General features: G+C 35.4%; 1 protein-coding gene and 1 pseudogene across 4 annotated transcripts in view; one reads left to right on the forward strand and one right to left on the reverse strand.

Moving 5' to 3' along the window:
* The window catches only part of ATR (ATR checkpoint kinase), a 96,904-nt gene that overhangs the window by 22,932 nt on the left and 48,013 nt on the right, over window positions 1–25,959 (forward strand). For all 4 annotated transcript variants that reach the window (XM_078070953.1, XM_078070941.1, XM_078070948.1 and 1 more), the window contains 8 exons: window positions 1,471–1,656; window positions 5,205–5,297; window positions 7,084–7,214; window positions 9,217–9,360; window positions 12,088–12,181; window positions 13,357–13,482; window positions 22,643–22,849; window positions 23,827–23,940. In XM_078070953.1, coding sequence (XP_077927079.1) covers window positions 1,471–1,656; window positions 5,205–5,297; window positions 7,084–7,214; window positions 9,217–9,360; window positions 12,088–12,181; window positions 13,357–13,482; window positions 22,643–22,849; window positions 23,827–23,940 — 1,095 coding nt within the window. The remainder of the gene's footprint in view (window positions 1–1,470; window positions 1,657–5,204; window positions 5,298–7,083; window positions 7,215–9,216; window positions 9,361–12,087; window positions 12,182–13,356; window positions 13,483–22,642; window positions 22,850–23,826; window positions 23,941–25,959) is intronic.
* LOC118538412 (large ribosomal subunit protein eL36 pseudogene) lies at window positions 2,501–2,830 on the reverse strand (annotated as a pseudogene).

Below are 25,959 nucleotides of genomic sequence, written 5' to 3' on the forward strand. Positions count from 1 at the left end.
AAGGCAGATGCTTAACGACTGAGTCACCCAGGCGCCCCTCATTTTAGAATTTTTTGATTGGAGGGGCACTTGATGGCTCAGTCGATATCTGCTCAGGTCCTGGGCTCCTGGGATTGAGCCCTGCATCGGGCTCACTCCTCAGTGGGAAGCCTGCTTCTCCTTCTCCTCCCCGCTCATGCTCACTCTCTCTCTCTCTCTCAAATAAATAAATAAAATCTTTTTTAAAAAATGAATTTTTTGATTGGAGCTGTAAGTTGACTGATATGCAAGTAATTATATTTACAGGAAGAGGCAATCTCAACTATAGCATAATGCTAGTGTTTTGTTTAGTTACTTAGTGCTCTGATTACAATTTGGCCCAGTATTTTGCTTGTTTTTTAAAATTTAAAATTATAGCTTATACTTCTTTTTTGGTGTCATACTAGCAATGATTTTTTTTTTTAATTAATTTTTTTTTAGAGAGAGCGAACGCACATGGGGAGGGACAGAGGAAGAGAGAATCTTTTTTTTTTTAAGATTTTATTTATTTATTTGAGAGGGAGAGAGTTCGTGCAAGCATGTGCAGTGGGGCGGAGCAGAGGGACAAGCAGACTCCCCGCTGCTGAGTGTGGAGTCCAACGTGGGGCGCGGGGCTCGATTCCAAGACCCTGAGATCATTACCTGAGCCGAAATCAAGAGTTGGATACTTAAACGACGGGGACAGCCAGGCACCCCCGTAACAATATCTTTGAAAAAATACAAGACTATGCAGGAACAGGAGAAACTGTCAGATACATACACGTGACTACTGTTTTCTCTGATGTTAATTTCATGTGTTTCAAATATGGTAGCAATAGATTTCTTTCCACATGAGAATTATTGAATATTGAGTATGTTTATTCATTTTGAGAAAGAAAATCTATATTGTAGAGGTAGAATGATAATAATATTTTCCTACATGTCAGAACTTTACTAAACAATTTATATAGATCATTTCACTTAGTCCTCGTTAGTTATCCAATGAGATAAAGATGCTGTTATTTTTCCATTTTATAATTGAGAAAGCTAAGGCAGAGAGAGGTCAGATTAGGTAACTTGTCCAGGTCACAGCAGAAGTAATAAGTGACAAAGCTGGAATTTAAATTCAAACAGTTTGACCAGAAAGACTGCTCTAAGCCACTATACTATATTTTCTCCCAGGGATTATGTATCTAAGAATAATGAGTTGATGATATTTTAAGAAAACTGGGACTTCCTTTTTAAAATTTTATTTGAAAATAGTCCAATCACTTTTCTTCATTACCTGTAGCCCATGGGAGACCTGCTGGGAGAAACTGAGATTAAAATCCTTTTCTAATACCTTTTAAAAATACCATTAGTAAATCTTGTCAGATGATCTAAAACTCCTGATTTACTAATAGTATGTTAAAATCAAGATACTTGCTTCCAAGAGCCTGTTATTACTATTTTTTTAATGTATCTTTGGATTAGAATGAAACAGAAATTGAACTGGGGAGTCTATTGAGGCAAGATTTCCAAGGATTGCATAATGAATTATTGCTACGTATTGGAGAGCACTATCAACAGGTTTTCAATGGTTTGTCAATACTTGCCTCATTTGCATCTAGTGATGATCCATATCAGGGCCCCAGAGAGATCACATCACCCGAATTAATGGTAAGGAATGTTTTATGGGCTTTTTGTTTGTTTGTTTTTGCTTTTTTGTAGCTTAATTGTGAGATTGGAGAAACAGGTATTGTATGCATCTTCCAAATGCTAGAGATTTATTTAAATTTCAAATCAGGATTTTTATTTTGAAAAGGTTGATGATTTAAATTATATGGTCACAGCAAGGTATATATTGAAAAATATGTGTTTTGAAATGATTATAGATTTTATTTTTTCACTGGGTAAAATGTTCAAATTAATTTTTCTTCACTACTTTTTAACTAGAGTTAAAAAACTTCTACTCCCAACTACCTGTTTGGCACAACATACTAACTACTTCTCTTTTCCTATCTTATTTAACCTTTCAGTGGTATTCAGTACAACTGACCATCCCTTCCCTTGTGGCTTCTGTCATACCACACTTTTTTGATTTTTTTTTTTTTTACTGTCTACTCAGTCTTTATTGGCTCTTTTTCTCTACTTTGTCTACTTTATCCTTTATTTTATTTTTTTTAATATTTTATTTATTTGAGAGAAAGAGTGAGCGAGAGAGAAAGGGAGAGAGGGAGAAGCAGGCTCCCCACAGAGCAAGGAGTCCGATGCGGGCCTTGATCCCAGGACCCCAGGATCATGACCCGATCCAAAGACAGACGCTTAACTGACTGAGCCACCCAGGTGCCCCAGTATCCTTGCCCCTTCCTTGTCCATACATAAATATTTTGAATATTCTTCTTTGCAGAGTACTCACATTCCCATTTTGTAATAATATTAACAACTTAAATGTAACACTTTACTATATTCTTTTTTCCCCCAAGTTCCAAAAAAGGCTTTATTACATACAGAGGAGAGGGGTTCAGTCCTTCTTGGCTGCTGCTTTTGTCATGGCTGCCAGGACATTGCTCAGCTCCTTTCTCTTCCTCTTGGCACAGATGTGTGTCCCCATCCTTTCCTTGATGAACTTGAGGGTGTGCTTGTCCTTGGAGACCTTGAGCAGCTCCGTTGCATGCTGCCATATGGGGTGAAGCCACACACCTCTCATATCATGTCCGCACAAACTTGATGTGCTTGATGAGGTGCCTGCAGCAGCTTCTTTACTTTGGTTTGTTCATGTTCTTAGTCACCTTGTGGCCCTTGTTGAGGCCCTTGGCCATAGAGTCGTGCAGAGCCATGGCTGCTGCTTCTCAGTGGCCCCTATAGCAAAAGCAGTACTTTACTATTTTCTTAGTGTTTAATGCATGTTATTTAATCTCTACAACATCTCTGTGCAGTAAGTCTTTTCATTTTACAGACTCAGAGGAGCTAAGTAACTTACCCAGTATCACACACTGGGTAGGTCAAAATCGGGATTCAAACCCAGGTTTGGCTGAGTTAAAGCCCATACCCTTTCCTCTAGGACCCTCTTATAAGAAAGAATTAATCCTGTTCACTTCAGGAGACCCAAAGTGCCATGGTCAGTGATACCTAATCTATAACTGTTGATGCCCATGGCCTGTACCCCTCTACCACTGTTACCTCAGGGGATATTGACCCCTGTGTCAGACCTATTGTTCTGCAGGTTATTTTTTCCTTATTTAAGTACTTTTTTCCCCACCTTGACTCTGAATGTTCTAGATAAGGACAGTCACTTTGTCTTTTTCTGTTCTTCTCCTTAAGATTAAATATCCTCTTCATTCTGGGTCCTTCTGTGAGTCAGATCCTGAGGATCTCACCCCTAGCACACTTCATAGTTCAAAAGCTCATGATTTTCTCACTGTAAAGTACTGTTTAATCATATTTTGTCATGGTGATTATAAATCACTAATTTTTTTTTTACTTTTTTTTTATTCTGTTAATCACCATACATTACATCATTAGTTTTTGATGTAGTGTTCCGTGATTCATTGTTTGCGTATAACACCCAGTGCTCCATTCAATATGTGCCCTCTTTAATACCCATCACCAGGCTAATCCATCCCCCCACTCCCTCTCCCCTCTAGAACCCTCAGTTTGTTTCTCAGAGTCCATCGTCTCTCATGGTTCATCTCCCCCTCCGATTTCCCCCCCTTCATTCTTCCCCTCCTGCTATCTTCTTTTTTTTTTTCTAACATATAATGTATTATTTGTTTCAGAGGTACAGATCTATGATTCAACAGTCTTGCACAATTCACAGCACTCACCATAGCACATACCCTCCCCAATGTCTATCACCCAGCCACCCCATCCCTCCCACCCCCTACCACTCCAGCAACCCTCAGTTTGTTTCCTGAGATTAAGAATTCCTCGTATCAGTGAGGTCATATGATACATGTCTTTCTCTGATTGACTTATTTCGCTCAGTATAACACTCTCCAGTTCTATCCACGTCGTTGCAAATGGCAAGATTTCATTCCTTTTGATGGCTGCATAATATTCCATTGTATATATATACCACATCTTCTTTATCCATTCATCTGTTGATGGACGTCTTAGCTCTTTCCACAGTTTGGCTATTGTGGACATTGCTGCTATAAACATCGGGGTGCATGTACCTCTTCAGATCCTTACATTTGTATCTTTGGGGTAAATACCCAGTAGTGCAGTTGCTGGATTGTATGATAGCTCTATTTTCAACTTTTTGAGGACCTTCCATACTGTTTTCCAGAGTGGCTGCACCAGCTTGCCTTCCCACCAACAGTGTAGGAGGGTTCCCCTTTCTCCGCATCCCCTCCAACATCTGTCGTTTCCTGACTTGTTAATTTTAGCCATTCTGACTGGTGTGAGGTGATATCTCATTGAGGTTTTGATTTGGATTTCCCTGATGCCGAGCGATGTTGAGCACTTTTTCATGTGTCTGTTTGCCATTTGGATGTCTTCTTTGGAAAAATGTCTGTTCATGTCTTCTGCCCATTTCTTGATTGGATCATTTGTTGGGTGTTGAGTTTAAGAAGTTCTTTATAGATTTTGGATACTAGCCCTTTATCGGATATGTCATTTGCAAATATCTTCTCCCATTCTAGTTTCACTAATTTTTAAAATACTAGATGTGAGAATATATACTTTTAGAGAAAATCCACCAAGTGCTTATTCTAATATCCTAACATAGGTAATATAGAAATGATGTTAGTGGGGAGGGTATGTGCTCTGGTAAGCGCTGTGAATTGTGCAAGACTGTTGAATCTCAGATCTGTACCTCTGAAACAAATAATGCAATATATGTTAAGAAAGAAAAAAAGAAGAAGAATGTAGCAGGAGGGGAAGAACGAAGGGGGGGAAATCGGAGGGGGAGAAGAACCATGAGAGACGATGGACTCTGAAAAACAAACTGAGGGTTCTAGAGGGGAGGGGGGTGGGAGGATGGGTTAGCCTGGTGATGGGTATTGAGGAGGGCATGTTCTGCATGGAGCACTGGGTGTTATGCACAAACAATGAATCATGGAACACTATATCTAAAACTAATGATGTAATGTATGGGGATTAACATAACAATAAAAAAAATAAAAAAAAAGAAATGATGTTAGTTAAATAAATTGTTGATTTATGAAGTTCGATCTGTGTAAAACTTACATAATATCTGTTTTATGTGGTTTTTTTTTCATTAGGCTGATTATTTGCAACCTAAGTTGTTGGGCATTTTGGCCTTTTTTAACATGCAGTTACTGAGCTCCAGTGTTGGCATTGAAGATAAGAAAATGGTAGGTAGTGATATTAAGTTGCAAAGTTCTAGAATTCATATAGAATTTATAGGAGACATGACTTCTGCTTGTAGCTACAAACACTCAAAGGTAAGAAATAAATATATATAGTTAGCAGACTCCTTATCAAGAAGCCTGGCTCTTTTCATACTTTGGTGTTCTGCTTGGTCCTTTCAGGACTAGTCTTTATTGGAGTTTTCCACTGTAGTAATCCCTGTGCTGGTTTGCATGCAGTTTGGGATGCAAATGTAGCCTCTTCCCTAGAGTACCTTGGTAATTTTGTTTATTTTTGTCATTAATTGTGCATTTTTTCAAAATAAAATATTTATTTTAAAAAATTTAAACCATAAGAAATAATCAAACATATGATATTCTGAATCTCTCTATCCCTTTATAAGGTTTGGGGGAATCTAAAAAGAGGAATTATATCACTTACAGTTTTTGTTTGTTTATAAAGCCAGTTTTAACCCAAACTGGCTTAGAAGACTTTATTGGCTTTGTGACTAAAAGTGTAAGAATAATATAGCTTTGGGCATAACTTTATTTTGGACACAGTGTTCTCAGAATTCATCTCTTAGCTCAAATGCCCCTGGATTGGCCCTATACATAAGTGCCAGGTGATGACCCCAAGGGCTTCAGGCTCATGTCCTCATACCATCTAGCTCAGTGGGAAAAAAAGAGACTAGCATCTCTGATGGCTCAACAAAAGTTGCATAATTGAGTTCATTGGTCCACACTGGTATGTTGTGAGTCATGGCCCATGATGTTTTTGAAAACCAAAAATGTTAGGTTATATAAAGTCAAGTAACTTCAATATTTGTCAGTTTATGTTTAAATGTGTTTGGCACAATGAAGTTTCACTATGACTACTGTAACAGTTGGTCACCACTAGAAGTTTCTGTCCATAGATTAGGAGAGAATTTTAGATACTGATTAAATTTCCCTTTTTATTGCTTTCCATATCTGCAGTCAGTAAAATTACAGAAAAAAATCTCTGAGTAGAAGCTTTTATTTCAGTCTGTACTCTTCTTCTTTTAATAACCTTAAGGAGCCAAGACATGGTACAATATTAAACTCTACTTCCACAGCCAATACTTAATTCTCTTGGTGTCACCTGGAAATTTAATCCTCCAGACAACTTCTGTTTCATCTCCATGGAATCTTTCTTATCGTTATCCAGAGTGAGAGAATGACCTTCAATCTAAGAAAACTATAGTTTGTGTTTTAAACCATAAAAAGCTTGTATGTTTTGGTACATAGTTAAGGTTGTCTAGAGAGTTTCTTTATCCTTTCATTAGAACCTGGAGCTGTTGATACAAGTCCGATTCTGTGTTCCACAATAAAATGTGTACATAATTTTCTGGGTATGTCATCAGTTTTGTTTTTCTAAATTTGTTTGTTTTACTAAATTCAGAGCATCTTGAAATTAGTACCATTAGGACAAAAATACATGTGCTACATAATAGTTTGGGATGAATATGAAGAAAATTAAACAATAGGTATTATATTCTTAATAAATTTGAAAATTACTATTCTAGAGCACTGCCAGGACAAAAATAACAAATTACCTTCACAAGAAAAAAACAGACCAGAACTCAGCTTATATTTTTCCAATTCGTAATTCTTACATAAGAATTTGGACAAAACAAACTGACCAACATTTAGACATTGTGTTGCCAGAGAATAGATACTACTCTGAGATGTGGGTGGGATCTTGTCCTTAGGGCTCATCTACTCCTGCTGACTTGTTTATAGGCTTTATTTTAAAGCCCTACTTACCTTATAGGCTTTGAACAGTTTGATGTCTTTGATGAAGTTGATGGGACCAAAACATGTCAGTTCTGTGAGGGTGAAGATGATGACCACGCTAAGAACTGGCCTGAGATTCAAGGATGATTTTCCTGAATTGTGTTGCAGGTAATTGACTGCCTAAGTTCATTAGAATTTTTGCGTTTCCCAGTAGCATTAACTTGAATTCTTATCTCTTTGAGGGTTTCAGGCTGTAAATAATTAAGATGGAAAGGATATTTGTATTGAAAGGGAATATGTTTACTTCTTCAAAGACATACTAGTATGAAATCTTTTAACATACTGGGAAATAAAATAGTATAATGAACCCCTCCATACCTATTTTCCAACCTCAACAGTTATCAACATTGCTAATCTTAATCTGACCACCTCCACCTATTTTATTGTTAGTTGGAATGTTTTAGAGAAAACCCCAGTATCAAATCATTGCACTTGTAAATACCTCAGATTTATCTAATGGATAAGGCATTTAAAAAAATATGAGCATCATGAATTATTATACTTAGCAGAATTAGTAGGAATTTCTTAATATCATCTAAAACTCAGTCCGTTATTCAGATTTCCCCAATTGTCTCAAAGATTTTTTTCCCCAAAAATGTTGATTTGAGTCAGAATAAAATAACGTGCACATGTCACACATTTGGTTGTTTGGCCTCTTAAATATAATCTCTTACAAACAGATTCAGTCCTTAAGACCCTTCCCCACACTTCTTTCAAGCCATTGAGATTTTGGCATGTAGGATTCCTAATTTAATATAATTTTAGTATTACTTCTAACAGACTACTGAATGCAGTTTAAGCTTCTTGAAGGTCCCTTTTTTGTTTTATTTATTTGTTTATTTACCTATGTATTTTTGTTTTTTTCAGAGGTCTTTTTTGTCCTTAGACTATACTTATTAGAGATGGAGTGTCAGAATAATATGTTTTTTTGTTTGTTTTTTTTGTTTTTTTAAAGATTTTATTTATTTATTTGACAGAGAGAGACACAGCGAGAGAGGGAACACAAGCAGGGAGAGTGGGAGGGGGAGAAGCAGGCTTCCCGCAGAGCAGGGAGCCCAACCTGGGGTCGATCCCAGGACTCTGGGATCATGACCTGAGCCGAAGGCAGACACTTAACAACTGAGCCACCCAGGCGCCCCAGAATAATATGTTTTAAAGTCATGTGAAGTAATTCTTTTCTGTCACCAACTTGATACTCATTTAGGTTCAGTTGTTTCGGTTTGTTTAAAATTTTTTTAAAGGATTTATTTATTTATTTGAGAGAGAGACAGAGAGAGTATGAGCAGCAGGGAGGGCATAAGAGTGACAAGCAGACTCCCCGCTGAACACAGAGCAGGGCTCAATCCTAGGACCTTGAGATCATGACCTGAGCCGAATTCAGACGCTTAACCGACTGAGCCACCCAGGTGCCCCTAGTTTGTTTAAAATTTTTAGAGGTTGCTTTTTCCCTCTTTAATTTTAAATTCATATAAAACATAAACATTGTCTGAAATTCAAATTTGTGAATCTAGATTTCATTTCTAACTATAAGTATCTATTTTTCTTAATTTTTATATAATTCTCCCCTTTTTAAAAGTATAAACAAATTGGGGCACGTGAGTGGCTCAGTCGTTAAGCGTCTGCCTTTGGCTCAGGTCATGATCCCAAGGTCCTGGGATCCAGCCCTGCATTGGGCTCCCTGTTCAGCGGGAGGCCTGCTTCTCCCTCTCCCACTCCCCCTGCTTGTGTTCCCTCTCTCGCTGTCTCTCTCTCTGTCAAGTAAATAAATAAAATCTTAAAAAAAATAAAATAAAAATGTATAAACAAATACACACACACACTTATTTTTGTATTAGCCTTGCCCCAAAAGGTAGCATATTATAACCTCTGTTTTTTACCTTGCTTTTTTTGACTTAATACATTAGAGAGATCACTCTGTTTGCATATAGAGTACTGATCTTTATTCTGTTTTTACAGCTGCATTGTAACCTTATTATTTGTATTGTTGTTTGCCTTTATTATTTGTATGTATGTATTATTTGTATATATTGTTGTAGCTAATAACTCACTGATGGGGCTTTACAAATAATAAAAACAATGTGACTTTTAACTTATTTATTTTTTCACATAGAGCTTGGGATTGTTTTGTTCGTTGCCTGGATCATGCTTATCTTGGTTCCCTTCTCAGTCATGTGATAGTGGCTTTGTTACCTCTCATACATATCCAGCCTGAAGAAACTGCAGCTATATTTCACTACCTCATAATTGAAAACAGGTATTTATTGTAACTGAAATTAATAGTAAAGATAGCAACTTTTTATTACTGTATATTTATGTCTCAAGGTATTGGGATTACTGCTGGCAAGGTGGAATTGTTCACATTCTTTTTAATTTAGGGTGCATCAAACAAAAATAATTGACATGCTTTAAGTCAATACAGATTGAACTGATGTTATTTCAGTTGTGACATTGATCCATTCTTAGATCAGCAACTCAAAATTATTTTTCATCAGTTTTGAAAAAAGGCTAAATTTACCTTTCCTTTCTTTTTTTTTTTTTTTAAATTTTATTTATTTATTTGAGAGAGAGCATGAGCAGGGTGAGGGGCAGAGGGAGAAACAGACTCCCTGCTGAGCAGGGAACCTGACGCGGGGCTCAATCCCAGGACTCCAGGATCATGACCAGAGCGACAGGCAGACGCCCAGCTGAGCCACCCAGGCACCCCTTAACCTTTCCTTTTCCTTTCCTTTCACACTTAAAAGGCAGACAGTTGAATAACATGAGAAAGGTTAGGAGGGATGTTCACTTACTTTCTATAGCTTACCTTAGTTGACAGTCTCATTACTTCATTGTATTAGCTTTTTAACCAGCCTCCCTTCCTTTAGGATTTTATCACATTTCTTCATATTATTCATATTTAAAGCATTTCTTTTATCAGTATTATTGTAACATATGGAGATTTTCTATGATTCTCCCAATTACTAACAGATGAATTTCAAATTGCTTATCTTGACATTCAAATCTTTCCAAAATTTGGTCACATCTTATTTCTTTAAATCTTTTCTCAAGATTTTCCAAAACAGACTATGCTCTAGCTTACTTGGACTGCTATTGGAAGAACATATGTTACTCCCTTCCACTTTTGTATTTCACACTGGTTGCTTTTTAGCCTGGAATGTGTTTCTATACATTTTAAAATTGTTTCTATGTTTACACTTACTGTTATATGATATATATATTGCCTTTGCTTCGGAAAAGCTGGGTTTGAAGTACTACCTATTTACCTGCTTACTCACCTATACACATACTCCTGCTATTCCCATTAATCATTTTCAGTAACTGTCTAAGCAGGGAGAAAGTACAGAAAAAAAGGTTAAAGTAGTTTTTTTTTTTTCAGTTAAAATACTTTTATTTTTGATAATTTGAATATGATAGAACAACATAATCACTGATCTAGATCACTTTTTCAAATACTTTTTGTATTATTACGTAAATAGTGTTACCTGTGCTTTTTATTATATAGCAGTTAATTCTCTACCTTTTCATATAAAAAAATTCTTTCATTTAGTGCTAGTTAAAACATCTTAAACTCCCTGAATAAAGAAATTCTTTCAGCTTCCTTTATTGTTACATCACCAGTGTCTAGCACATAGTGGCACATGATAGTTGCTTGATATATATTTATTGCATGAGTGAATGAAGACTAGAATTTAGAAATTCATTATTGGGACTCAGAAAGATTAGAGTATTATATTTGAAGCAAATTAAAAATTGTAGCCTAAGTAAGAATTATTGATATCTTTTTCTCTAAAATTTTTAATGAGAATTAGTGTTTTAAGGTTGGGTTTAGCTATCTCTTGCTGCACTGTGAACTACTCCAAAATCTGGTGTCTTAAAATGACAGCATTTTTTGGGCGCCTGGGTGGCTCAGTTGGTTAAGCGACTGCCTTCGGCTCAGGTCATGATCCTGGAGTCCCGGGATCGAGTCCCTCATCGGGCTCCCTGCTCAGCGGGGAGTCTGCTTCTCCCTCTGACCCTCCTCCCTCTCATGCTCTCTGTCTCTCATTCTCTCTCAAATAAATAAATAAATAAATCTTTAAAAAAAAAAAAAAAAGACAGCATTTTTATTTACTCAAAATTTTGCAATCTGGACTGGGTTCAGCTGGTGGATTCTTTGGTCACTGGTGTGGCTGCTATCAGCCAGCAGGTAGACTTAGCTGGGTTTCTGTCTCTTTCCATGTAGCCTTAGAGCCTCACTCTTTTCACGTAACCAGTCCCTGTTGGTGGCCTTACGCGGTGACTTAGGACTCTGATGAGCACAAAACCAGAAGCTACCAGACCTTTTTAACACTTAGGCTCTAAATTGGCACAGCATTTCCTCTGCCACATTCTGTGTGTTAAAGCAAGTCACACACCTTGCCCAAAATGAAGAGGAAGTGACTATACATGCATACATATACAAAGAAGTATAGTTTTATTTGGGGCTACCAATGTAAATATTGCAACAGCTGATTTCCTTAGATTTGATTATTTAATATTATTAACCACTAGACATGGTTAGGAAGAATCATTAATCCACTAGCACTTTTTTAAAGAATTTATTTGAGAGATAAAGAGAGTGGGGGGATGGGCAGAGAGATGGGGGAGAGAGAAACCGAAGCAACTTGACGCTGAGCACAGAGCCCCATTAAGCTCCATCTTACAACCCTGATGAGATCATGACCTGAGCTGAAATCAGGAGTTGGACACTTAACCAACTGAGCCATCCAGCCGTCTCTTGCACTTTTTTTTTTTTTTTAAGATATTAGTTTTTAAATCTCTACACCCAATGTGGGGCTCAAACTCATCACCCGGAGATGCTCTACCAACTGAGCCCACCAGGCATCCCCACTAGCACTTTTAAGTGTGAACTAAATTGGCTTTAGTTTCAACCTCTGCCTTATATTTTTTTTAGTACTTATACTCTTTGCAAATAATTCTTTTTCTTCCAATTAACTATTAGGGATGCTGTACAAGATTTTCTTCATGAAATATATTTTTTACCTGATCATCCAGAATTAAAAAAAATAAAAGCAGTTCTACAGGAATATAGAAAGGTATTTAATTTTTTATTTATGTCTTAGAAGATCACTGGTACAAAATTGTTTCCAGATTCCAATCTTTGAACAGAGGTTCTTTAGAATCATATCTAGAGATAATATAGTACTTTTCTGATAGCTAATTTTGACAATTAGATAATCCTATCACAAATTATGATTTTTAGAAGGAAGTTTTAGCATTTAGATAAAGATGTTATTGCATTACAGAAAACAGAGAACAAAGAATACAGTACTTGTGACTTTACTTCCCAGGTCAATATGTCCCTACTTATAGTTCCCCAAAGAAGAAACTACCATAGCTTCATGCCCTGAAAAGCTGTGGGAGAATTCTAGTTATTTTGTGCTACAAACGATGGTATGAAATTGTCAAATCTTACCAATTCCTGAGCTTTAGAAGGGGCATAACCTGTAGTTCCATCATCTTGAAGTCCAGTGAATTCTCCGAAATTATGAAAGTATTAATGGTGATTCCATAGAATTTTAGGGCAGAAAGTGGGATACCTGATCTTGGGTCAGAATAGCAGAAGTATTTACTATAGACCCCAAGCTTGGTTCTGAGGTCTTTATTTTCTCTTTTACTGGGTAACTCGTCATAGTCATAAGAAAGTAAGTAATCAAAGTAAAGAGTGAATTATTCATTTGTATAATCTAGGTTTGGTTCAAGGCTATTATGTAGTCTTTTGTAAGTTAAGGGAAACTTGTATTTCTTACCAGGAAGTAGATTCTTTATTTGATCTGAATAAAATTTTTCTCCAGGTCTAAAGGTTTTAGAATGAAATCCCTTTCCCAAGAATTACTAAAAATGACATATGCTATATGAATGAAGAGATGGAAATTATTTTCTTAAGATTTTACTTATTTATTTTTGAGAGAGGGGGGAGCACACTCGGGCACGAGCAAGGGGGGAGGGGCAGAGGGAGAAGCAGACTCCCTGCTGAGCAGGGCGCCCGATGCAAGACTTGATCCCAGTACCCTGGGATCATGACTTGAGCCGAAGGCAGACGCTTAACCGACTTAGCCACCCAGGTGCCTGGAAATTATTTTTTAAAGCTGCTTTTAATTGGGGTATAGTTTACCACTTTAATGGTAGCTCTATAGGGAATCCAGACCTTCTGAAATGGTTTCTGAAATCATTAACTGATAAGGTGTATCTCTCTGTGTTCTTTATATAGGAGACCTCGGAGAGTACAGATCTTCAGACAACTCTTCAATTATCCATGAAAGCAATTCAACATGAAAATGTAGATGTTCGTATTCATGCTCTTACGAGTTTGAAGGAAACTTTGTATAAAAATCAGGTATACTAAGATCCTAAGATATAATTAAAAGGTATAGAAAAGAAAGATGTTTAAAGAAGTTTAAAGAAAGTTTAAAGTTTAGTTTAAAGAAAAGATGATAGGTTAGCATATTTGCTTGAGATTCAGTAGGTTCAATGAAAGAAGTAATTTTTATTTTACCGAGATTATCAGACCTGACTTAGAATCACTAATCCATGAGATACTCTCTGAGGCTGAATACCAGGGATGTGCAGAGTTTTTTGTTGTTGTTTTGAAGGGTCATGATTTGACAGTTATGTTTTAGGTTATTGCATCTTCCTCAGTAAGGGTGTATGTGTACAACAGCAGCGGTTCATGTGTCTTCTCATATAATTTCCTATAGATATCTATCATATAAAATCTCAGTAATTTTGCCATTTTACATTTTGACTGAATTAACTTTTAGTTTTAATGAAACTAAATTTTTAATTTTACTTTTTCATGATGCCAGTGAACTTTATTCTTTTCTTTGGCAACATACTGTAGATTAGTTCTAACCTTGATGACAGTGAGAACTGGTATTTAAAATACTTGATCACTGTAAAGCTATAAAATAGAAAAAAATTATCTGAGGTATTTGTTTTTGCATGTCAAGAACTTATATGACAAGCTCTGAAAGTGAAAAGACCCTCATGATTTAGGGGTCCTACCACAGGTGAGGAGCCTTGAATCTCCTTAAGTATAAGTTTTATGCTCTCCTAACTCTGAATCTACATTATCAATCTTACAGCCTCATTCCCTGCCCTCCACTTACTTCAGTGAAACTACTGTGTGCTTACCCTTGCCCCAAACAAACCTCTACCTGGATTTCAGTAACTTAGAGGGCTTCTAGCTTTTTATATTAATATAGGGATTTATGAATAGCAAAGGATCTTTCCTCTTGGCCTAGAGGTTTCCTAGGTTAGGTTATTTCTAAGCAGATGACATGATTCTGGCCTAATTTAAGGAAACTTTATATTGATCATTACCTCTTAGATATAAATGGCTAAATCTGAGAATTTAAGGAGATTGCTTATATTCTTAGGGAAAAGCCACAATTGCCCAACTTTGTCACAAAAGAAAAATCACATCTGGTAATACCCTGAGAAGCCTTCCTTCAATGTGAAGCCCCAGTGCTAATAGATTAGCTAGGCAGAGTAAGAAGGTAAGTGTACTTGCAGGAGTCTTGAAGGTCAGATAGAGTCTGAATAAGATGTAATGGCCACAGATTGTTATAGGATATTTTAAAGTAAGGTTTAATCTAGTTTAGAATCAATATATAACTGGATAAATTTACTTTAGGTTAGTAAGAAGAAACCAAAGACAATGGCTTGGAGGCGTCAGGGAAATTAAGAAAAGAAGAGAAGACATCCAGAGACACATGTCTTCCCAGCTATATCCCCACAGATACTGGCCTAAAACACCTCACAAAAAGAGAGAAAGAAATGTTTTGTTTTTTTCCAAGTATGACAAGAAGGTAACGTCAGTGTTGAAAGCAATCAGTTAAGTTCTAGAATAGCAGTGTCCAAAAGAATTTTCGGTGAAGATGGAAATGTTCTGTACATGCACTGTCCAGTCGTAACTGCTAGCCACATGTGGCTCTTTTGAGCACTTAAAATGTGTGATTAAAGAACTGGATATTTAATTTTATTTAATTTTGTTTAAATTTAAATAGCTTCATGTGGATAGTGGCTATGATAATGGACATTGCAGCTCTAGAATATGGCTGAACCTATAGCAATACGAGAGCAAGAAACTGATGTAAGAAAACAGGGTTAGAAGTCAAAGAGTCTTTGTAGTGAATGCTGTGAGAGTCCATGAAAGAACAAATGCAAAAGATACTCTTTTAAAAGTTCAGATCTTAACCAGAGGGAGAGGAAAAGATACTTCATGAGTACATTGAAAGGAGGTGTTTTAAATAATTAGATCTAAAGTTGTGGTATAACTGGCTAAAGAAATAATTGGGTATAATGTAGTGACAAAGTAAACTCTAAAAGATGGTGTGACAGTTAATAAGATGATGCTACTGTAGCCTTAGGTACTTGACTGTTTTGATGGACTGACCCTGCAAAAGCCCTGTTCTAATGGGGAGCCCCCAGAGGGTCGTTGACATTAAAGAAATGACAGTTTATACTCCTTACTTTTAAGGAGGCATCTACATTTTTGAAGGATAAAAATGACACCTAAGGTCAGTGGATAGCAAGAAGTTTTTATTTCTGTGTCAGAAAAATCAGGCTATAGATCAAACTGAGCAACTATATAATCTCTTTCTGAAAATTGATCCTACTCATGTTGAGGTGAATGTCTATGGTAAAATCCCAGTAGGACAGGGCGTTTGTATTGAGGCCAAAATAAACTTTGCTGGTAATGCAGAATTCCAGTAAAAAGACATATTTGGTAATGATTACAAATCCAAGAATGAGCCCATTGAAAATAAAGCTGCTAGAGACCTCCAGGTTATACTAGGATAATGTTGGAAGCCTAAATCTGAATCTCTACATACCCTCCAAAGCATAGAGAGCAACAAGGAGAGCAAGTAAATCCACATATAACTCATACCTTCGGCATAACTGTGAAACTGCGAATACTATGAACTTCAGATTGCCTATAAGCAGTGGAGCTATCTGGAGCTCATGTCACAAGTTTATGTTAAGAGCAGTTAGATTCTGAGAAGACTATATGAAAAAGAAGAGAGTGGAGTGGAGGAACCAAGGATAATGAAGCAAAGATAAAATCAACAAAGATGGTCCCACTCAAAAAGTAGGTCCAGGATGTGGCACATCAGAGCTCTGGCTACAAGGAAGGTACTTTAAAGTGTACAGATCCTAAGGTTGTAGTCTGTGAAGATCATTATGTCTGGGGAGAACTGAAAGAATAGGATGGGGACATTCTTTGGAGACTTAATTGTAAACGGAAAGAAGAAAGTAAGAGAATTTTAAGGTTCCTGTAGAAATAAAAAGAAATCTATAAGATCACAGATGTGCCAGATTCTCCCCCTACTCTCCTTCCCCAAAAGCTACTTATGAAAAAAACTATATTTCACTAGGCTGACAGAAGAGAGTATTTATGAAATAGGAATCTTGCAAGCCACTATAAAACCCTTACTGTTACTGCATACAGCTATTATAGAGGGTCTACAGTATAAATAAAAAAATATATTCTATACATATAAGGTTTTTGTAAGACAAAAAAAATGAAAATAAAATCTTTTGGTTGATATCAGTTCCTCCCTCAATGCTAACCATTAAGCAGAAGAAAACCAGACTTAGCACTACAGCCTGAATTAAATATTTCAAGCAATTGTTTGCAGATATGAAAAGAAAATTAAATGAAAAATTTAAAAAGCAAGAGAAATGGACAGAAACCAAAAAGATGTGAAATAAGAGGTGACTGAATTCAGAAAAGAAAAACTTAAGAAATGAAGATTAAACTATTTTAATTAAACTATTTTAAAACTGTTTTTTGTTTTGTTTTTGTTTTTGTTTAAAGATTTTATTTATTTGACGGAGAGAGCACAAGTAGGGGAGCAGCAGCAGAGGGAGAGGGAGAAGCAGGCTCCCTGCTGAGCAGGGAGCCTGATGCGGGGCTCGATCCCGGGACTCCGGGATCATGACCTGAGCCGAAGGCAGACGCTTAACGACTGAGCCACCCAGGCGCCCTGAGAGGATATATTTGACTATTAGTAAGGAGCACTGAGGAAAGGCAAAAAAATAACCAAGAGAATGAAAATAAAGTTTAAAAAAGGAGTGAATAGGATCAAAAAAGTGGTTGAAATGGAAGGTTTTCAGATTTCACATACACGAAATTAGAGTCTCTGAAGAAGAAAAATAAAACAATAGAACAGAATTAATATTTAGAACTATAATCTAAGAAAACTTTCTGAAAGAAAAAGGCCTAAATCTACATGTTGAAATGACCCAATTGTGTACCTGAGAAAATTGACCTCAGAATAGTCAAGTCTGATAAATATCTTAGACTTTAATAATAAATTTTCAGGACCTACAGGCAAAAATGTTTTTTGAAAAATCCTTAGAAGAATATGATAAGTAGGTTAGACTCAGACTTCTCAACACAGTAGCTGAGAGGGTAGCGCATTTTTTAAAATGTCAAGGGCATAAAGTATGAGTAAAGAATGAGTCAAGCTATCCTTAGACTAACACAGGTAAGAAACACAGTTGTAAACATACAAGAATTGAAGGAATACTGTTTGTATAAGCAAATCCTTCCTAAGAGATATATTAGAGAACGGCTTCAGGTAATCAAGAGAAGACTGGGGAGACTTTGGCAAAAGGACTGATGTTTACTGTTCATATATAATTATAGAATTAAGACTAAAGCAACATTGAGAACAAAGATGGGGTAATTACATATGAATGTTAAATATTCTAATAAAGTAGAAATAATGTAATTTTTTTAAATGGGAGAAGAGAAACAGTGAGATATAAATAAAATAAGCCCAGTAATTGTTGCATAGGCAAAAACTGGGAGTCAAGATACACCATTTCAAGCTGGTAAAACAGTTACATAAGGTTAAATAAGAAAAAAGGACTGGAAACGTTAAAAAAGGTATTAGTATAGAAGATGCCTTTAGAACAAAAGTATCAACTTTCTGCCGTACTAAAATAATTTTTAAAGCAAATAAAACACACTAGGGGAAAAATACAGTTATTATAATACATACAGTATTGTAAAAAATATGACAGAGTTGAGGCCGAAGATATCAGTCATATTAATAAATGTGAGAGACCTTAAAAGAAAAGAATTTATAATTTGACTTAACAATGCAAAAACAAACTCTATGCTATATGCAGTACATACATCTAAAAAGAGTAATTTAGGAATGCTAAAAATAAAGAGATGAACAAATTTATAACCAGTAAGTGGAAATAATAAGAAAGCAGGAATTCGCATTCTGCCACTAGATGGTAAAGAATTGAAACCAAAAAAGCATTAAATATGACAGAAAAAGGGCACTTCATAATGCTAAAAGCCATAATTCATGAAGAAGATACAAAATTTACAAAGAAGATACATTATAAATACATATGTATATATTCTCCTGAATGAGCAAGTCCATGGAGACAGAAGGTAGATTAGTGGTTTCCTGTGGCTAGGAGGATGGGGGAAATGGGGAGTGACCACTAAGAGGTACAGTTACCTTTTTGGGTGATAAAAATGTTCTGGAATGGGGCGCCTGGGTGGCTCATTTGGATTGAGCGGCTGACTCTTGATTTCAGCTCAAGTCATGATCTCGAAGTCCTGGGATTGAGGCCTCCCCCCCCAATTCACTGGGGAGTCAGCTTCAGGATTCTCTCTCCTGCTGCCCCTCCTCACTCGCTCTCTCTCTCTCTCTAAAATAAATCTTCAAAAAAATGTTCTGGAATTAGAAGTAATGGTTGCGCTTGTACTACACCTTGTAAATATACTAAATATTGATTTATATACTTTAAAAGAGTGAATTTATAGCATGTGAACTAAATTTCAACAAAGCACAGCAAGAAAATAATAAAAAATAAAAGTAGAAATTAATGATACAGAGAACAAAAAAAATAAAAAATCTAGTTCTTTGGAAAACATTAGCAAAATAGATAAATATCTAACCTAATGAAGAACAAAAAGAGAGCACAAATTTGTAAATAGGAAATGACAAGACAGAAATAACCATTGAAACAAAGGAAATATTTTTTAAAATGACAAACTACTTTGTACCCTTCTGTGCAAATACATTTGCAAACTTGGATATTTTCCCTGGAAAATACAGTTTGTCAAAATTGACTCCAGAAGAAAGACTAATTTCTATAGAAGAATTGGAGAATATTATAAAAGAATTACCTCTAGAGGAAAGCACCAGGCCCAGTGATTTCACAGGGGGATTTTTACGAAATCTTCAAAAACCAGATAGTCCAAGTGCTGTTTTAAATTGTTTTGGAGCATAGAAAATGAAGGAAAACATCCAGTTTTTTTGAGGAATATTATGTAACAATGTTCACTAAACTCCATGAGTTTAGTGCTATCACAAAACAAATTAAATTTCATTATCCACTTACAAATACCGATACGAAAAATTCTAAGTGAAATATTATCAAACAATTCAGTTTCACATTAAGAAAATAATACCATGACCAACTGTAATTTATTCCAGGATTGCAAGGATGGTTCTTATTTAGCAATTCATTAATAAAATTCACTATATTCATATATCTAAGGAGGAAAATCATACCATTATTTCCATAGATGCCGAAAAAGCCTTTGACAAACTGTAACATCCACTTGAGATAAAAACAACCAAGAAAATAAGAATTGATGGATAGATACTACCTTAATACATATATGTGTATGTGTATGTATATATTTGTATACATGCATGCATACATACATACACATAATGGGAAAATAAGATGCATTCCCACTAAAGCAAGCTTACTCATTATCTCCACTACAGTTTAACATTCAGCTGAAAGTATCACCCAATGACTTTAGATAAGCATAAGCAGTCAGAATCATAAGAATTGGGAAAAATGTAAAAGAATTTTTTTTTTTTAAAGATTTATTTATTTATTTGACAGAGACATAGCGAGAGAGGGAACACAAGCAGGGGGAGGGGGAGAGGGAGAAGCAGGCTTCCTGCCGAGCAGGGAGCCTGATGCGGGGCTCGATCCCAGGACCCCGGGATCATGACGTGAGCCGAAGGCAGACGCTTAATGACTGAGCCACCCAGGTGCCCCGTAAAAGAATTTTTTTTAAAAGATTTTTAAATTTATTTTTGAAAGCGGGGGGAGATCGAGTGGGGGAGGGCAGAGGGAGAAGCAGACTCCCCGCTGAGTAGGGAGCTTGATGTGGGGCTTGATCCCAGGACCCTGGACCTGAGCCAAAGGCAGATGCTTAACTGGCTAAGTCGCCCAGGTGCCCCTGTAAAAGAATTTCTATTGGTAGATGATAGGCTAATATACTTGAAAAACTGTAGAGAGTTATCAATAAAACTAACTCAGATAACAAGCTAATTCAGTAAGATAGGAGGATATAAAGTCAACATATAAAAAATAATTTTCACATAATAAGCAATAACCAGGTAGAAGATTTGTTGGAAAACCCAACTTACAATAGTAACAGAAGAAGATAATATATTTAGGAATAAGCATGATGAGAAATGTATAAACCAATAAAGAAAAACCTTGAAACACTCCAGAAAGACACAAAAATATAGTAGATTTAAACAAATGGAAAGCATCCCGTATTTATCTGGTAGGTTGCCTTAGTATTACAAAGATTTCAGTTCTCTCTAGATTATTTTATAAATTTAATGATATCCCAAAGGAATGCCAAGAACTTGCTTGTTTTTTTAACTACAAAAGTTCATACTAATGTTCATATGGGAAAATAAACATAAAAACAGCTAAGAAGGGGCACCTGGGTGGCTCAGTTGTTAAGCATCTGCCTTGGGCTGCCAGGGTCCTGGGATCGAGCCCCTCATTGAGCTCCCTGCTCAGCGGGAAGCCTGCTTCTCCCTCTCCCACCCCCCCGTTTGTGTTCCTGCTCTTACTGTCTCTCTCTGTCAAATAAATCTTTAAAAAAAAAAAAAAAAAAGCTAAGAAAAGTCTAGGGGGAAAAAAGCAACTATGAGCGTTTAGTATCCCTACTAGATAGTAACATACTATATAGCCTCTGTAATTATAACAGTGTGATTCTGGTGCATGAATAAACAGACCAGTGAGAAAGACTAGAAAGTTCAAGCATAGACCTTTATGTATATAGACTTCTAGGATATGATAAAAATTATATTTCAAATAATTAGAGCAAACAAATTTGTTTTGACAACTGATCAGGCATTTGGAAAATGATAAAATTGGGTCCATATGTTAAAAAGCCTTTTTAAATAGAGGCATTGAACACACATTCATTTTTGGAACCCAGTATTTTTGCTGAAAAATGAAACTTTAATTTGTCTAACCTAGAAGTCAAAACGTTTTTAAATACATAGGAGGGGCGCCTGGGTGCCTCAGTCATTAGGCGTCTGCCTTCGGCTCAGGTCATGATCCCAGGCTCCTGGGATCAAGCCCCACATCGGGCTCCTTGCTCAGCGGGAAGCCTGCTTCTCCCTCTCCCACTCCCTCTGCTTGTGTTCCCTCTCTTGCTGTGTCTCTCTCTGTCAAATAAATAAAATCTTTAAATAAATAAATAAATACATAGGAGGTAAGTATATTTTTAAATTACCTTTCATTTAGTGTTTCATAACAAGTATTGCCTTGAACTAAATTTATCTCTGCCAACTAAAGTGATCTTTTATTTTCTAGTTTTAGGATGTGAGTACATGTTTATAATTTCTTATATTAGTTTTGCTATTTATTGATTACTAGCTCATTTTTAAGTTTTTATACCTGAATTAATCTGTAATGTTATTTAAGTGATCGACTGTTAAAGACTCTTAATGAGATAAAATGTCTTTATTTTTCTTTTGAAATGATTACTCTAACTTGAATCATATTTTTAACATGGAGTTTGAGATCCTCATGTGTGCTTTACTTTTGCTTCTTACTTAACATCATCTTCATTACAGCATCCTCAGGAGATTGATGAAAAAAGATTACTTAAACCAATGTATTGTTTCCTTATCACCATGGAATCCTTTCCCCTTTATTTTTTCTCCTACTCTGCTGGTTTCATATATGCTTTTCAGTCTTCTTCTTTTAAGTAATAGCTATTCCTTGTTGACTTATTTACTTACGTATCTGTCCTCTATCCTTGAAACGTTACCCTGAGTTCTTTTTATCTTCTTGATTGCTTCCTTACCTTGTAAATATATTTGTTATTGTACATACCATATGATATTTTAATTACTTATTTACATGTCTATTTTCCCCTTAGACAGGGAACTTGCTGGGAGAAGTCTATGTCTTACTTATTTTTGTATACTCATGTAATAATTCTCAGTAACTGCTTAATGGATTAAAGATTAAAACATTCTAAAATAATGATTATAATCCCACAGAATGTATTATGAACTATATTCTGTGAACTCATCAAAAAAGAGCTGAAAAGACTGCAGATATCAGAATTTAATTTTATCAATGTTTATATCATATATTCCTTAATATTAAATTAGTTTCTAGTTAGGAAAATATACTAGTTTGCTGAAGTTATGTAAAAATTTTCTTTCTACTTTTAGGAAAAACTGATAAAATATGCAACAGATAGTGAAACAGTGGAACCTGTTATCTCACAGTTGGTGACAGTGCTTTTGAAAGGGTGTCAAGATGCAAACTCTCAAGCTCGGTTGCTCTGTGGGGAATGTTTAGGGGAATTGGGGGCAATAGATCCAGGTCGACTAGATTTCTCAACAACTGAAAGCCAAGGAAAAGATTTTACATTTGTGGTAAGTAATGGTAATTTGGAATGACAAGAAGAGTTCTCTGTCCTATTTGAATTTCTATATTTCATTTACAAAGAACTATTCAGGTTATCCTTAGTGGCAACATGATCTAAACTAGACAATTTAGGAAACTTCAGAGTTTATTCCTTAATACTATTTGCAGATATCTAGTGCCAAAAACAGTAAAGTTGGAGTCCAGACTAGTGTGCTGTGTTCTTTTTAAAAAGCTTCCCAACCTAATGATGACAAATAGTTAAAACCTAATTAATTATTTAAATATTACTATTTCAACACTATTGCTAAGTGTTTTCATGGGAAACTAATTTCCCAGGGTGTCATAATAGTGAGTGTATAGAAAAGTTTCCATGGTCAAATATGTTTGAGAAATCCTGTAAAACAGAATCAAGCAGAACATCTGATGTATCGTTTAATGTATGCACTATGCACATCCAAAAGGAGGGTATGTTAAAATTATTTCTTCAAGTGTCTCAAATGACCAGGCTTCTACAGCATGCAATTTAGGAAATGCTGTATATACAATTTTCTTTTTAAAGGTTAAAAAAAAACAGAAATGAGGGGCACCTGGCTGGCTTAGTCGGAAGATTGTGTGACTCTTGATCTCAGGGTCACATTGAGTGTAGAGATTACTTAAAAATAAAATCTTTAGCAACAACAACAACAGCAACAACAACAAATCAAAACCAAAAAAAAGTGAAAATTGTTGGAGCTCTGCAGGAGTTGAACGATTCTAATACTCTTTATAAATAGTCTAAAAAGCCTTAGGTTTGGTTTCTTGGCTACAGATTATGTTTTAGCCTTGGTACTAAACTTAGTTTAAACCTTAATGTCCTTTCCTTTTCTAAGTTAAATTCACCTAGGTAACTAAGTTAAATTAACCATGTAAGGCACAGTACAGTTTAAAAAAATTTATGCACCTTAGACTTGATTTTTTTCTTTTTCTTTTTTTTTTTTTTATTGAGACTGGAGTAGAAGATTCAAGCTTTGCCTTTGGATTATTGATGGAACTAACAAGAGCTTACCTTGCATATGCAGATAATAGCCGGGCTCAAGATTCAGCTGCTTACGCCATTCAGGTAAGAGTATGTATAGTCAGTACTGGCTTTGTGTTACTGAATTCTAGTAAGAAAGTTGTAAATCTGTATGTTGAAACTTATTTTTGCAAACTCTCATTATCAAAGTTCATAATGATCATAATATAAGTTCATGATAAAATTTCAGAGTATAGAAATGTACTCTCTCAACAGATTATTACAGATACTTTGGAAAATTTTCTGTGTATTTAACAAATATATATATCTTTTCCACCACACAAGGAGGTCATATTACTTATGATGTTCTGTAACTTGATTTTCTTTTGTGTTCAATAGTCTATCTTGGGTAATTTTCCGTTTCAGTACATAGGTCTCTAATTCATTCTTTTCAGTTACTTAATATTCAATATGGATGTACCATAATTTGTTTAAGAAATTTATTTAACACATTTAGAATGTGTTCAATGTTTTGCTTTTATAAGAAATGCTTCAGAGAACATACATATATTTCTGAGCACTTGAGTGAATATAGCAATAATATAAACATCTAGAAGTTAAAATATGTCACAGAGCAGTACAGAATTTACATTTGATAAATTTTATCAAAAAAAGTTTCACCAGTTTATACTTCTTTGACATACCGGCCTTTTGTCAGAATTTTAAATCTTTGTCAATGTGACAGAGTAAAAAATAGTACCATTTTACTGTAATAGCATTTAATTATGAGAGAGGTATATCATCATCCTTTAATATTTATTGCTTTTTTTGGCAAATTTTCTCTAGATGATCTTTGCCCATTTTTCTCTTGGTATCTTTTTTATTACTATTTAAGACTTATTTGTGTATAGTAGAAATTAACCCTTTGTCAATCATATATGTAATAAATATTTTTCCAGTTTGGCTTTCTTTGCCCTTTTTTTATGATTTTTTTTTTCAAAAATTTATTTTAAAAAATTTTCTTTGTTTTGTTAGATATTCAGGTCTGGAATTCATGATGAGTGGTCTCAGTTTCAGATATAAATATGGAGGTATTCATTATAGAGATGGTATTTAAAATTGTGATCCTGGATAAGATGATCAAGAGTGGGAGTACAGGTAAAAAGATTCTAGTAATTGAGCCCTGGACACTGAGAGATCAGTGAGAAAAGCAGGGAATAAGTAAGAAAACTGAGAAGGGGCTGCCAGTAAGGTAGGAGAATGTGGTGTTCCAGAAGACAAGAAAGTGTCTTTAAGGGAGAGTGGAAGAATGAAATAGTAGCTGGGAAGGAAAGAGGAGTGAAGATAGGAGAAATAACAGTATGCTTATATGTTGTTTGGGAACAATTCAGCAGAGAGGAGAATAGATAATGTAGGAAAGAATTGATGTAATACTTCTTTTAATAGGCAGAAAGATGTGGAATATAATGTGCAAGTGGAGGGGTAGCCTTAATTAAAAACAAAAGCAATTCATCTGTAGTAAGAGGAGAGAAAGCATATGGGCACTGATACTGATAATGCCAGGCTGGGTAGGTATGTGGGTAGAAGTTATGGAAGTCTCTTTGGATTGCTTCTGTTCTTTTCAGTGAAATACGAAGCAAGGTCTACAATTGTAGGTATATTAGTCTTTTTTAAGAGTATAAATGGTCCCCCCTAAAAAGAGAGAATTGCTGATCTACTTAAGAGGGTTTTTGTAGCTAGAGTGACTTTGCCAAACATCAAAAAAGCTGGCTTCAAATAAAATTTTATTAATATTTTGAAGTTAAATGAAAATGGGTTCTGAATATTTCTGTATTTGAACTTTTCATATACTTCCTTTTACTAAAAAATACTAAATATAAAGTATGTATTTTGCTAGACAGTGCTTATATTTATAAATATTAGGAATACATCTATTGCAAATGTTATGTTCAGTGGAATTGGAAAGAAAGAGTAATTAGGTGATAGAAGATAGAATATCCTAACATATTTGTCTTGTTTTGAATATTAATATTAGAGGCAAAGATTTTTTTCATTTATAAAATCTCAGTTTTATTTTCAGGAAAGTAAAATAAAACCGTTTAATTTGGGGGCTTGAATAGTAAA

Source organism: Halichoerus grypus, chromosome 1 (genome assembly GCF_964656455.1).
Source record: "Halichoerus grypus chromosome 1, mHalGry1.hap1.1, whole genome shotgun sequence".
NCBI lineage: Eukaryota > Metazoa > Chordata > Mammalia > Carnivora > Phocidae > Halichoerus > Halichoerus grypus.